General features: G+C 40.0%; 1 protein-coding gene across 1 annotated transcript in view; it reads left to right on the top strand.

Annotated features, from left to right (window-relative positions):
- The window catches only part of ENPP3 (ectonucleotide pyrophosphatase/phosphodiesterase 3), a 131048-nt gene that overhangs the window by 64583 nt on the left and 53924 nt on the right, over positions 1-12541 (top strand). Inside the window, exons 8-12 of the mRNA XM_038769368.1 lie at positions 5559-5638; positions 7848-7967; positions 10977-11086; positions 11594-11659; positions 11946-12018. Of these exons, the coding sequence (XP_038625296.1) occupies positions 5559-5638; positions 7848-7967; positions 10977-11086; positions 11594-11659; positions 11946-12018 (449 nt within the window). The remainder of the gene's footprint in view (positions 1-5558; positions 5639-7847; positions 7968-10976; positions 11087-11593; positions 11660-11945; positions 12019-12541) is intronic.

Below are 12541 nucleotides of genomic sequence, written 5' to 3'. Positions count from 1 at the left end.
CTTTGGAGAGTACAACACGTTCCCTTCCCCCAAGGAGCTTACGTTTAGACAAACATTAATTGGTAGGAATGTTTTCCTCAGCAGTACTTTATCCCTCTGTCTTGTGGGCTCCAGAGAAGTAGGAACCCTGCTAACATTTCATAATGATTTCATTACAGCCTAGGTTACTTTGCCTCCAGCTTTTTAAAATCCACTTTGTCACCCAATTCCTACAACTGAGTACTGAAGCAAAATTTAAGATGCTCAAACTCCTGGGGAATCTATGTTCTTGTAGAATCATGCTTTTTTAGGACAAGAGAGGCACAAGAGACCTCGCAGCCCAGAGGCAGGACATTCATTCATTCATTCAATCATACTTATTGAGCGCTTACTGTGTGCAGAGCACTGTACTAAGCACTTGGGAAGTACAAGTTGGCAACATACACATCCAATTCTAATGAAAGAAAAACATAACAAAACATAAGAGTGGTAAAAAACAGGAAAGTAACCATAAATTCACCTTTAATAATAATAATAATAATGGTGGTATTTGCTAAGTGCTTACTATGTGCAAAGCACTGTTCTAAGCACTGGGGAGGTTACAAGGGGTTTAGGTTGTCCCACGGGGGGGCTCACAGTTTTCATCCCCATTTTACAGATGAGGTAACTGAGGCACAGAGAAGTTAAGTGATTTGCCCTTAGTCAAATCAAGCGCTAAGTACAGTGCTAAGTGCTAAGTGCTAAGCGCTAAGTACTAAGTCAAGCGCTTAGTACAGTGCTCTGCACATAGTAAGCGCTCAATAAATACGATTGATTGATTGATTGATTGCCCAAAGTCACACAGCTGACAGTTGGTGGAGCGGAGATTTAAACCCATGACCTCTGACTCTGAAGCCCGTGCTCTTTCTGCTGAGCCACAGAACTCTGTAATATGGAAAAAGAAACCAGCAGCCATTGCCAGATTTTGCATTCACATTTTATTAGTCTCTTTAACTTGAAAAATAATTTTCTTTAGCTTTGGGAAATTTTTAATAATTTAAAAAGTTTATGAATGTTCATCCTTGTTTTACTGTCACTGACCTAAGTGCTCACCTATGTTTGTACGTATTTATTACTCTAATTATTTTATTTGTACATATTCTCTTTATTTTATTTTGTTAATATGTTTTGTTTTGTTGTCTGTCTCCCCCTTCTAGACTGTGAGCCCGCTGTTGGGTAGGGACCATCTCTATATGTTGCCGACTTGTACTTCCCAAGCGCTTAGTACAGTGCTCTGCACACAGTAAGCGCTCACTAAATACGATTGAATGAATGAATAATTACAATTGAATGAATGAATGAATGAACCCCTCCTTCCTCTCCCCCTCCTCCCCCTCCCCCCTGCCTTATCTCCTTCCCCTCCCCACGGCACCTGTATATATGTATATATGTTTGTATAGATTTATTACTCTATTTTATTTGTACATATTTATTCTATTTATTTTATTTTGTTAATATGCTTTGTGTTGTTGTCTGTCTCCCCCCTCTAGGCTGTGAGCCCGCTGTTGGGTAGGGACCGTCTTTCTATTATGCCAGCTTGTACTTCCCAAGCACTTAGTACAGTGCTCTGCACACAGTAAGCGCTCAATAAATACGGTTGAGTTGAATTGAATTGAACCTCATTTTTATAACCATTCCTAAATAATTTTGTAGCACTTAGTCCACCTTATGCCAACTGTAGCATGAGTTCTAGGCTTACTCTTCAATGTTAAGCTCAAACTAAAAGCTTTATGTGTGACATCCTGTGTTTATCAGTCAGTCAGTCAGTCAATCATATTTATTGAGCATTTACTGGGTACAGAGCACTCTACTAAGTACTTGGGAGAGTACAGTACAACAATAAACAGATCCATTCCCAGCTCTAGGTAGCCTTGAACTTACCCTGACTCCTCCATTTCTATCTTGGAGAAACTAGGGTCCTCTAAGCCTTCAAATAACCTCTCATCCTTTTCCTGCCCCCTACACGTCATGGACTTCAATGATTAGCTCGAGGCCTTCCGTGACTCAACTCTCCTTTCCTCTCCCACTCCCTTCTGCGATGCCCTGACTAGCTCCCCTTAATCATCACCCCCTGCCAGCCCCACAGCACTTATGTACATATCTGTAATGAGAAACAGCCTGGTGTAATGGATAGAACACAGGCCTAGGAGTCGGAAGGTCATGAGTTCTAGTCCTGGTTCTGCCAGTTGTCTGCTGTGTGACCTTGGGCAAGTGATTTCACTTCTCTGTGTCTCAGTTCCCTCATCTATAAAATGGGGATTGAGACTGTGAGCCCCACGTGGGACAAGGGACTGCGTCCAACCTGATTTGCTTGTATCCATCCCAGCGCTTAGTACAGTGCCTGGCTCATAGTAAACACTTAAATGCTACAATTATTATCATTATTTTTGTTATTATTGCATTTATTTGTATTTATGTCTGTTTCCCCTCTAGACTGTAAGGTTACTGTAGGCAGGGAATGTATGTTTATTGTTATACTGTACTCTCCCAAACTCTAATACAGTGCTCTGCACCCAGGAAGTGCTCAGTAAATGTGATTGACTGATTGACACCTTTGGGCCAGGCACCATTTTTTTTTAACTTGTTTATTAATGTCTGTGTCCTCCTCTAGAATTTTAAGCTCCTTATGGGCAGGGAATGTGTCTACCCACTCAGTTGCACAATATTCTGTCAAGTGCTTAGTAGAGTGTTCTGCACACAGAAAGCTCTTAGTAAATGCCATTGATTGATCATTTAACTCTCTCAAGAGTTTAATCCAGTGTTCTGCACACAATAAATGCTTCCTCAAGATCCTTGGTTGGCTGGCTGCATCAGTAGCTCCTAGTGGTCATTTCAGCTACTCTGGAGGGCTTTTTTGTAATGGTTTAAGATCAGGGAAGGAATTCTGTGCATTAAAAAATATGTACTTTAGGGGTAATGGTTAGGTTTTATTGTTCTTTTAAGGTTGGATAAAAATTTCAAATAATTTTATTTTTGCTTTTATTTTCATTATTGACACATGTTAGTATCTTCATGGAAAATATTTCTTTGCTCCTGCACTTAGAGGAGCAGCATGCCTAGTGAATAGAGCAGGGGCTTGGGAGTCAGAAAGACCTGGGTTCTAAACCTGATCCCACAACTTGTCAGCTGTGTGACCTTCAGCAAGTTACACTGCTTCTCTGTGCCTTAGCTACCACATCTGTAAAATGGGGATTAAGACTGTGGGCCCCATGTGTACATGGATTGGGTCCCACCTTGTTTCTACACTAGTGCTTAATACAGTGCTTGGCATATGAACCAAACAAATACCATTATAAAAGATTAACAAAATAAAATTAAAAAACACCCCTGCAAATGGATAAACAAATGCACAGTTAACTGTTGGTATTCAGGTAACCTTATTTAATCTGGGATATCAGACTCAAGTACACACACAATATTTAGCATCATATTAATTTGGGTTTTGAGTTGGAGTGAGATTAATATTGTTCCTCAAACATCCCACTAGATTGTGCACTTGTTGATGGCAGAGATCATGCTTACTAACTCTTTTGGACTCTCACAAGTGTTTAATGCATGCTGCTCATAGAGTAATTCAGTGAATTGCTATTGATAGTTACTTCACACACTTTGAATCCTCTGATTTCTGATTCCAATTAGAATTGTGATTCATCAATGTCATTTTTTAACTTTATATAAAAACTGACTACTGATGCTCATTACCCAGTGAATCCCCAGACCGTTTTCAAAGCGGGAAGAGGGAAATTTCACGGAAAATAAACCAGTGACATTGAAAAAGACCAGACTTAGTAATCACATTCTAAAGAAGATTTAGATTTTACTGAAATAATGACAATTCATTACATAAATGTACTAATCAGTTCAGTTTACCTAGTATAATTTGGATGCATTTGTAAATTGTCCATTTAACAGTGGAAACATTAAGAAAATTAAACAATTTAAAAAGTGTACTTTTCAGATTGGGGGGGCTTTAATACTAATTTTAAAAAGGGGATATGAAAGAAGCTGGCAAATCTGACAAAACCTTAAAATTCTATAACCTAGATATGACTGGCATTTTAAGACAATCCAAACTACTATAATAGACTGTTGCGGATGTTATGTTTTATTTTAATAATGTTTTAATTGGTCAGGGTTACTTCTCTATTTGTTTTCAATGTAATGTTTTTACTGATAAGGGGGAGCATCTACTTCCTGGTTGAAAGGAAGAAAAATAACATATTTATGAATCTTATTTCTAATTGGGATCTAGGTCAGAAATAGGAGAATATGTAGTACATGAAGTAACTATCAATAGTGTTTATTGAGTGCTCACTCTGTGAGCAGCACTGTGCTAAGCACTTACGAGACTCCAAAAGAGTTAGTAGACATGATCTCTGCCCTTAAAGAGTTTATAATCTAGTGGGATGAAAGCAACTAATGGATGTTAGAGAAGGGTCAGGGGAGACAGTACAGCATGAGAAAACACCAGAAATGCACCAGAGAAAACCATTCATTTTTTCCATCTGCACAAGTTTTCCTGTCACGTTTTCCACTTGTTTTGGACTCAAATTTATTTTCACTTTGGTGATAAGGGAAAAGTATTAATGTTTTAGAAATAAAAGCAAAAGATTAATCGCTTCTGGGAAATTTCTGTGATGGAGTGGAATAATTTTAGCACCCAATGGAAGTGATCCTAGCCAAAATAGTTCTGGAAGCTTGGCTGCTGCAGAGGAAGAAGCTAGCAAGACATTCCCCATGGGCCTGACCTCTTCAGCGAGGTTACTGAACAGAAAAGAAATGGCCAGAACAGTGGAGACCAAATCATGTAATGTTCCCTTTTAAAGAAATGAAAGAGAAATTGATTTCCTAAATGGAATAATAATGATGGTATATGTTAAGTGCTCACTATGTGTCAAGCACTGTTCTAAACGCTGGGGTAGATACAAGGTAATCAGGTTGTCCCACGAGGGGCTCACAAATCTTAATCCCCATTTTCCAGATGAGGTAACTGAGGCACAGAGAAGTTCAGTGACTTGCCCAAAGTCACACAGCTGATAAGTGGTGGAGCTGGGATTAGAACGCATGACCTCTGACTCCCAAGCCCGTGCTCTTTCCACTAAGCCACGCTGTGTAAATTATAAAACTAGTTTATTTATAAATAATGCAATTTCATTGAAAGAGCATCATGTCTATTTGGTGCCTTTTGTAAAAATGAGCATTATTATGTACCGAACACAGCACTGATAATTTTTTTTCTTTCTATAATAACATATTCCCCCTAATGAATTTCAGACACTTAGGCAAGGGGAGGAATTAATCTGATATACTAGGCTTTCAATTTATATTAATCACGGATTTATTCCTAATGGTGTTTGGAACTACTGTGGTGAGCTTTCCTTTATTCTGAAAGAAATCTACTGCTTAAACATTAGCTGTTTAAACATGATAATAATAATAATAATAATGGCATTTATTAAGCACTTACTATGTGCAAAGCACTCCAACTCCAGATTTGGAAACAATTTTTAAACACTTTTTTTCCATGTGATCTATTACAGAAACATGTGGAGTACACTCACCGTACATGAGAGCAGTCTATCCAACTAAAACTTTCCCAAATCATTACACCATTGTAACGGTAAGTGATTCAGCAGGTAGCCCACCAGGAAAGTCAATTTTGTGGCTACTGGTAAAAGAAAGTAGGGGAATGTTGTAGGGCAGAAAATGGGGAAAACCCTATCCCTATCTATCAGTGGTATTTATTGGGTGCTTACTGTGTGTAGGAGAATACCAACTAAACTCAGGGGAGTACAAAACAATAAGTAAACTTGATCCTGGCCCACATGGAGCTTACGGTCTAGTGGGGGAGACAGACATTGAAACAAATTATAGCTAGGGGAAATGGTGCTGTAAGCTCTAGGCTGTGAACTCATTTTGGGAAGGGAATGTGTCTTCCAGCTCTGCTATATTGTATTCATTCATTCAATCATATTTATTGAACACTTACTGTGTGCAGAGCACAGTACTAAGCACTTGGGAAGTTCAAGTTGGCAACATATAGGGATGGTCCCTACCCAACAATGGGCTCACAGTCTAGAAGGGGGAGACAGACAACAAAACAGAACATGTAAACAGGTGTCAAAACCATCAGAACAAATAGAATGAAAGCTATATGCACATCATTAACAAAATAAATAGAATAGTAAATATGTTCAAGTAAAATAAAAAGAGTAATAAATCTGTACAAATATGTACAAGTACTGCGGGGAGGGGAAGGAGGTAAGGTGGAGGGGGATGGGGAGGAGGAGAGGACAAAGGGGGCCCAGTCTGGGAAGGCCTCCTGGAGGAGGTGAGCTCTCAGTAGGGCTTTGAAGGGAGGAAGAGAGCTAGTTTGGGGGATGTGTGAAGGGAGGGCATTCCAGGCCAAGGGAAGGATGTGGGTCAGGGGTCGACGGCGGGACAGGCGAGAATGAGGCAGTGAGGAGGTTAGCGGCAGAGAAGTGTACTTTCTCAAGATCTTAGGATAGTGTTCTGCACACAGTAAGTGCTCAAAGAGTAAGACTGACTGATAAAAGGATATGAACATAAGTGTTGTGGGGCTGAGGATGGGGTGAATATGAAGTGCTTAAAGGGTACAGAGCCAAGTGCATTGGTGCTTAGTCAGAGAAGGAGTCTTAGAGGAGTTGAGCTTTTAGGATAGCTTTGATGGTGGGGAGATGGATGAGATCAAGTTTCAGTGAATATGTTTACATTAGAGTAGTGAAGTGTGTCAACTTGGTGGTAGGAGGAAATCAGTGAGATAAGAGAGGAGTGGGTGAGCTAATGTCTTAAAATGATGAAAAGTAGCACAAAAGTGGAAGGGCAACCATTGGAGGTTTTTGGAGAAGTGGAAAGAATTGTTCTGAACAGGTTTTTAGAGAAATAATCTGGGCAGCAGAATGAAGTAAGGACTAGAATGGGAAGAGACACGAGGCAGGGAGGTCAGTGAGGAGGCTGATACAATAGTCAAGGCAGGATAAGATAAGTACTTGGATTAGTGTAGTAGCAGTTTGGATGGAGAGGAAAGGATTATTATTAGTAATAAAAATAATAATAATACTTATTAAGCACTTACTATGTGCCAAGCACTGTTCTAAGCACTGAGGTAGATAAAAGATAATCAGGTTGGACACAGTCCCTGTCCCACATGGAGCTCACCATCTCAAACCCCATTTTATGGATAAAGGTAATTGAGGCACAGAGAAGTTAAGTGACTTTCCCAAGGCCACACATCACCCAGCAGGACTTGGGTTGTGGCCAGGCTCTTAATTGCCCTCTGTGCCTCTTTCCTGCCCCCCTGCTTTCCTCCCACTTCGCAAGAGAGGGGAAAAGTTCTGGGAGGAGGGGTGAACCTCTGTCCAGGAGAAGAATGGAGGAGGAACAGCTAGAGGGGTCAAGAGGGAGGGAGAAGCAGGACTGGTGGGATGTTCCAGGGGGCATGGGGAGAAGATGCATGGGTGGAAGAGAGGATGTGGGGGAATGGGGATTATGTCTCGGGTGGCACTGGGGTACGCTGTGAGGGTAGAACTGACAGGATTTGGTGACAGTAAATATGTGTGTTGATAGTGGTCTAGGGGTAGAGGATATTGCATGTCCCACCTTAAATTAGGCCTTGTCACTATTTTATGGATAATAGGCTTCTGTCCTTGCTGGGAACTAATATTCAGATGAAGATGATTTGTTTGAAATAGAGACGGAAGAGAGGTAGCTTTGTTCTTGGTCCAGGAGTCCTATTTTTCCTCACCTCTGTTTATTGCGAGTTTATGTATTATTATAGTTTTTCATTTTGCCCCATATTTTCATTTTAGGGCTTGTATCCAGAAACCCACGGCATTATTGACAATAGCATGTATGATGTTAATCTTAACAAAAACTTCTCCCTTTCTTCAAATGAGAAATTCAGTTCCGCCTGGTGGGGAGGCCAACCGGTACGTATCAATCTGTTTGAAGCACAAATTATAACTTTTATCATCCGATATGTCAAGATTAGGGTTGTCTCAAGCATCTCAAGAGATTTCAAACATTGTTGGGACCAAACTGCCTGTGCAAGCAATGGCATTTTTATTTAATTATACTAATGTACATATCTGTAATTCATTTTAATTCATATGTGACAGGGGTGTGATTTGCTTAAGAGGCATTTGGATTATGAATGGGTTTGGGGTTCTTATTCTACCAATTCCTAATAGAGTGGGTTGAATTATGACCCAAGCCGTGCCCCCATGATTGACAGTCCAATCATATGATTCAATCTGACACTAACTAGCCTGGTGCCCACTCCCCACCCCGAGCTCCCAAATCCACACTTGTCACCGGTTTGCCAGAAAGTCCATCACCTGAGGCCTGTCTCATAGGGCTTGGGCTAAATTGGGGGAAGTCATGTGTCTCTTTACAGAATAAATTGGACTGGAAGGGTACCTTGGAGATACGATAATCTGATCCAGTAAGCCAAAAATACACTCAGTAAGCCAAAAATGTATTCTTATAAGCAACCTTAATTCCTCTGACTGCAGGTCAAAGATTTTTCCTCTTGTCAGTGCTTCTCATTTGTCTTCTTCATCTTTCCTAGTCTTTTTCTTATCAATCAATCAATCATATTTATTGATCACTTACTGTGTGCAGAGCACTGTACTAAGCACTTGGGAAGTACAGGTTGACAACATATAGAGAAGGTCCCTACCCAACAGTGGGCTCACAGTCTAGAAGGGGGAGACAGAGAACAAAATCAAACATATTAACAAAATAAAATAAATAGAATAGATATGTACAAGTAAAATAGAGTAATAAATATGTACAAACATATATACATATATACAGGTGCTCGGGGCGGGGGGGGGGGGGGGGGGTCGCGGAGCACCAATGCTGCTTCATGATTCTTCACGGTTCTGAATTGCTTCTTGAGTCTCCTCAAGAGCTGTTTTTGAAAAATGGAGACAAGTTCATTGCTTCTTTTTCCCCCTCAACAACCCTCTTTTTCCTTCATTAACTCTCTTTTTTTCATCATGAATCCTCTTCCACTTCTTAATGTGGTACCCACTCAGTGACCCTTTATACACAATATTGACTAGAATATCAGAATTTCTTACCTCACCTTTTTGTCATTTCTTTTAAGTCTCACATCTGGACTATCAATCAATAGTATTCATTTTTTTACGGTATATGCTACTGATTACTATGTGCCAGGAACTGTAGTAAGTGCTGGCATAGATACAAGATAATGTTAGATAAAGTTCCTGTCCTACATAGGGCTCACAGTCTCAATCCTCATTTTATACATGAGGTAACTGAAGCACAGAGAAGTGAAGTGACTCTTCCCAGGTCACACAGGAGGCAAGTGGTGGAGCCAGGATTAGAACTTCCAGGCCTGTACTCTATTCACTAGGCCATACTACCTCTGTGCAGTTATTGAGTGCTAACTGTGTGCACAGCACTGTACTAAGTTCTTAGGAGCATACGATATGAGAGAGTTGACTCTGATTTAGATTGTAAGCTCCTTGTGGGCAGGGAACATGTTTACCAACTCTGTTACAAAGTACTCTGCATACAGTAAGTGCTCAATAAATATCATTGATTGATCAGTTGGTCTAATGTTTCAATAAAAATTTCTATTTCTCTTTAAACAAGAAATGTCAAGCAATGTAATACATCACAGCTCTGAAAGGCATTAAGAGTTGTACTACCCCAGGGCAAGATACCTCTTCTGTCCCCAAGATAGAATTCATGATTAAAAGAGTACTTTAATCAGTAAGCACTCAATCAATACCATTACTGATTTTAAAAAAACAACAATTTTTCCCCAAATGTCTAGGTTATGGAAGTCCTTGTTACTTGTGCCTTCTCTGTCTTTAGTAGCACCAAATTTCCAGTAGTAATACTATCCCAGTAGCAGCCATACTTATTGAGTTCCCACTGGCTGTGATATTTCAATATCTCAGTATTACAATATTCCAAGAATGATGCCAGTGTTACACTCAACATTCCCCAGTAGTAGCCTAATGAAAGCTTGCCAGATTAACATACTTCTGTCAAAAACTGTTATCAGGTAGAATTTGTAGACCATTTTTGTCAATCAATGGTATTTATTGACTGCTTACAGTGTACAGTGCATTGTACAAAGCACTCAGGAGAGTGCGGTTGAAATGGTAGATGTGATCCTTGCCCTCAAGAAGTTTACAGTCTATTGGAGTTTATACATATTGACAGAATTTGTGACAGGGAAGAAAGGATTGGCTTTGCATCCATCCTCACATATATGGAAAAAATCTCATGGTCCTGTAGTGTATACTTTGAACCTAAAAGAAAGCTCTATTTTTTATGGTATTTTTTAAACACTTACTATGTGCCAGACCCTGTTCTAAGCACTGGGATAGATACAAGGTAGTCAATTTGGACACAATCGCTGCTCCACATGGGACTCACAGTATTAATCTGCATTTTACAGATGAGGTAACTGTGACACAGAAAAGTTCAATAACTTGTCCCAGATCACACACTAGACAAGTGGCAGACTAGAATTCTGACTCTCAGGGCCGTGCTCTATCCACTACACCACGCTGCTCAAAACCTTTATAATCCTAAATTCTGACAGAGCTATGGTACCACAACACTTCCCAACTCATGATATTCATTCAAAACTCAGAAATTTGTACTCCAGCTAGAAAGTAGGATTGATTTAACTGCTGTTTTCTCTCTTCCCAATAAACATAGTTCAGTCTAATCTCTCCAGTTGGAATGTGTTTTCCCTGGATGCTCTCATGGGCTGTGTAGAATTTTTAAAAATAGTATTTATTTAGTGCTTAATTTGTCAAACACTGTTCTAAGTGCTGGGTAGATAAAGCTAATCAGGCCGGACACAGTCTCTGTCCCACACAGGACTCACAGACTAAGTCAATCCTTTTATTCTAATTGCCTGAAACACGTCTTGTATCTCCCTACAGATCTGGTTGACTGCGATGTATCAAGGTTTGAAGGCCGGTACTTACTTCTGGCCAGGCTCTGATGTGGCTATTAATGGAACATATCCCTCCCTGTACAAGATATACAACAAGTGAGTGGAATCCTTTGGGTGGTAACCTTGATCAGGAAAGAAACTGCAGGGAGTCAAGTTTTATTTGTAGAAATTGTTTTTCAGCTCAGAAAGATCAACAGAGTTATCTCTTCTTTGAGATCACTAAACATTTCTTACCACTTCTAATAAACTTCCAAATTAATGTAGTGTAGTTTATCAGACTTCTTGGATTTTAACTCTGCCAACTTTATAAACAGGGAATCCCATTGGAGAAACCTATAAACCACATTCAAATTCCTACTTTGTTTATTTTATTCATGCTCTTGCCTGTAGAGGATTCAAAATGAATTGTCATCCTTTTCAAAAAAAGGCATAACATAATTGGCATTATATTTTATTTGTTCATGAAAATGCCCAGATGGCTAAATCTACTGCAGCTTGCAACCCACTGAGATTGTGATTCTGAAAATTCCCCTCTGCCTGATTGGGTCAGTGTGTCATGAAGTGTGGATGCATCAGTCTCATTATTTTCTCTATTTGCCACAGGCTTTCCCCATATGGAGAGAGGGTGTTTTCCATACTGCGGTGGCTGGATCTGCCTAAATCAGAAAGGTAACGGTTGATAGCATCAGATCTCACTACCGGATGCGATAGAATGAAATCAAGAAAAGGAAAATAAAGGCTGAGGAGTTCCAAATGGGTGATAAGAAGGTGAATAGGTGCATCAGCTTTTGAGAAAAGATTTGAAGCACCTCTCCTGGAGTCTTTCCAAAGCTACGATAAATACAATACAGTTTTTAAACCCACTGTCACATAATGCCCCTTGATGTGCATGTTACTGTTAAGTTGCATATCCAAAGTGTTTTCCCTTTAGTAGATATTTCTCTTCTTGCTCTAGACCGGACTTTTATACTTTGTATGTAGAAGAACCGGATTCTGCGGGACATTCAAGTGGACCAGTCAGTGGCAATGTAGGTTTACTGATTTTTTTTTTTCTTTTGGGAAGTAACATAGCCTAGTGGAAAGAGCATAGTCCTGGGAATTAGAGGATCTGGGTTCCCATCCCAGATCCACCACTTGCCTGTTGTGTGACCTTGGGCAAATCAGTGTGGCTTAGTGGAAAGAGCATGTAGTTGGGAGTCAGAGGATGTGGGTTCTAATCCCGGCTTTACCACTTGTCTGCTGTGTGACCTCGGGCAAGCCACTTAACTTCTCTGTGCTGCAGTTACTTCATCTGTAAAATGGGATTAAAACTAAGCCCCACATAGGACAACCTGATTACCTTCTGTCTACCTCAGTGTATAGAATAGTGCTTGGCACATAGTAAGCGCTTAAAAATGCAATCATTTTTAATTGACTTCTCTGTACGTCACTTCCTCAACTGTAAATTTCAGATTCAGTACCTGTTCATCTTCCTACTTAGACTGTGAGCTCCATGTGGAACAGAGATTGTGTCCAACCCGATTAATCCATATATACCCCATATTTAGAATA

Source organism: Tachyglossus aculeatus, chromosome 2 (genome assembly GCF_015852505.1).
Source record: "Tachyglossus aculeatus isolate mTacAcu1 chromosome 2, mTacAcu1.pri, whole genome shotgun sequence".
NCBI lineage: Eukaryota > Metazoa > Chordata > Mammalia > Monotremata > Tachyglossidae > Tachyglossus > Tachyglossus aculeatus.
Note: the sequence above shows the minus strand (reverse complement) of the source record. Positions and strands in the feature narration are given on the sequence as shown.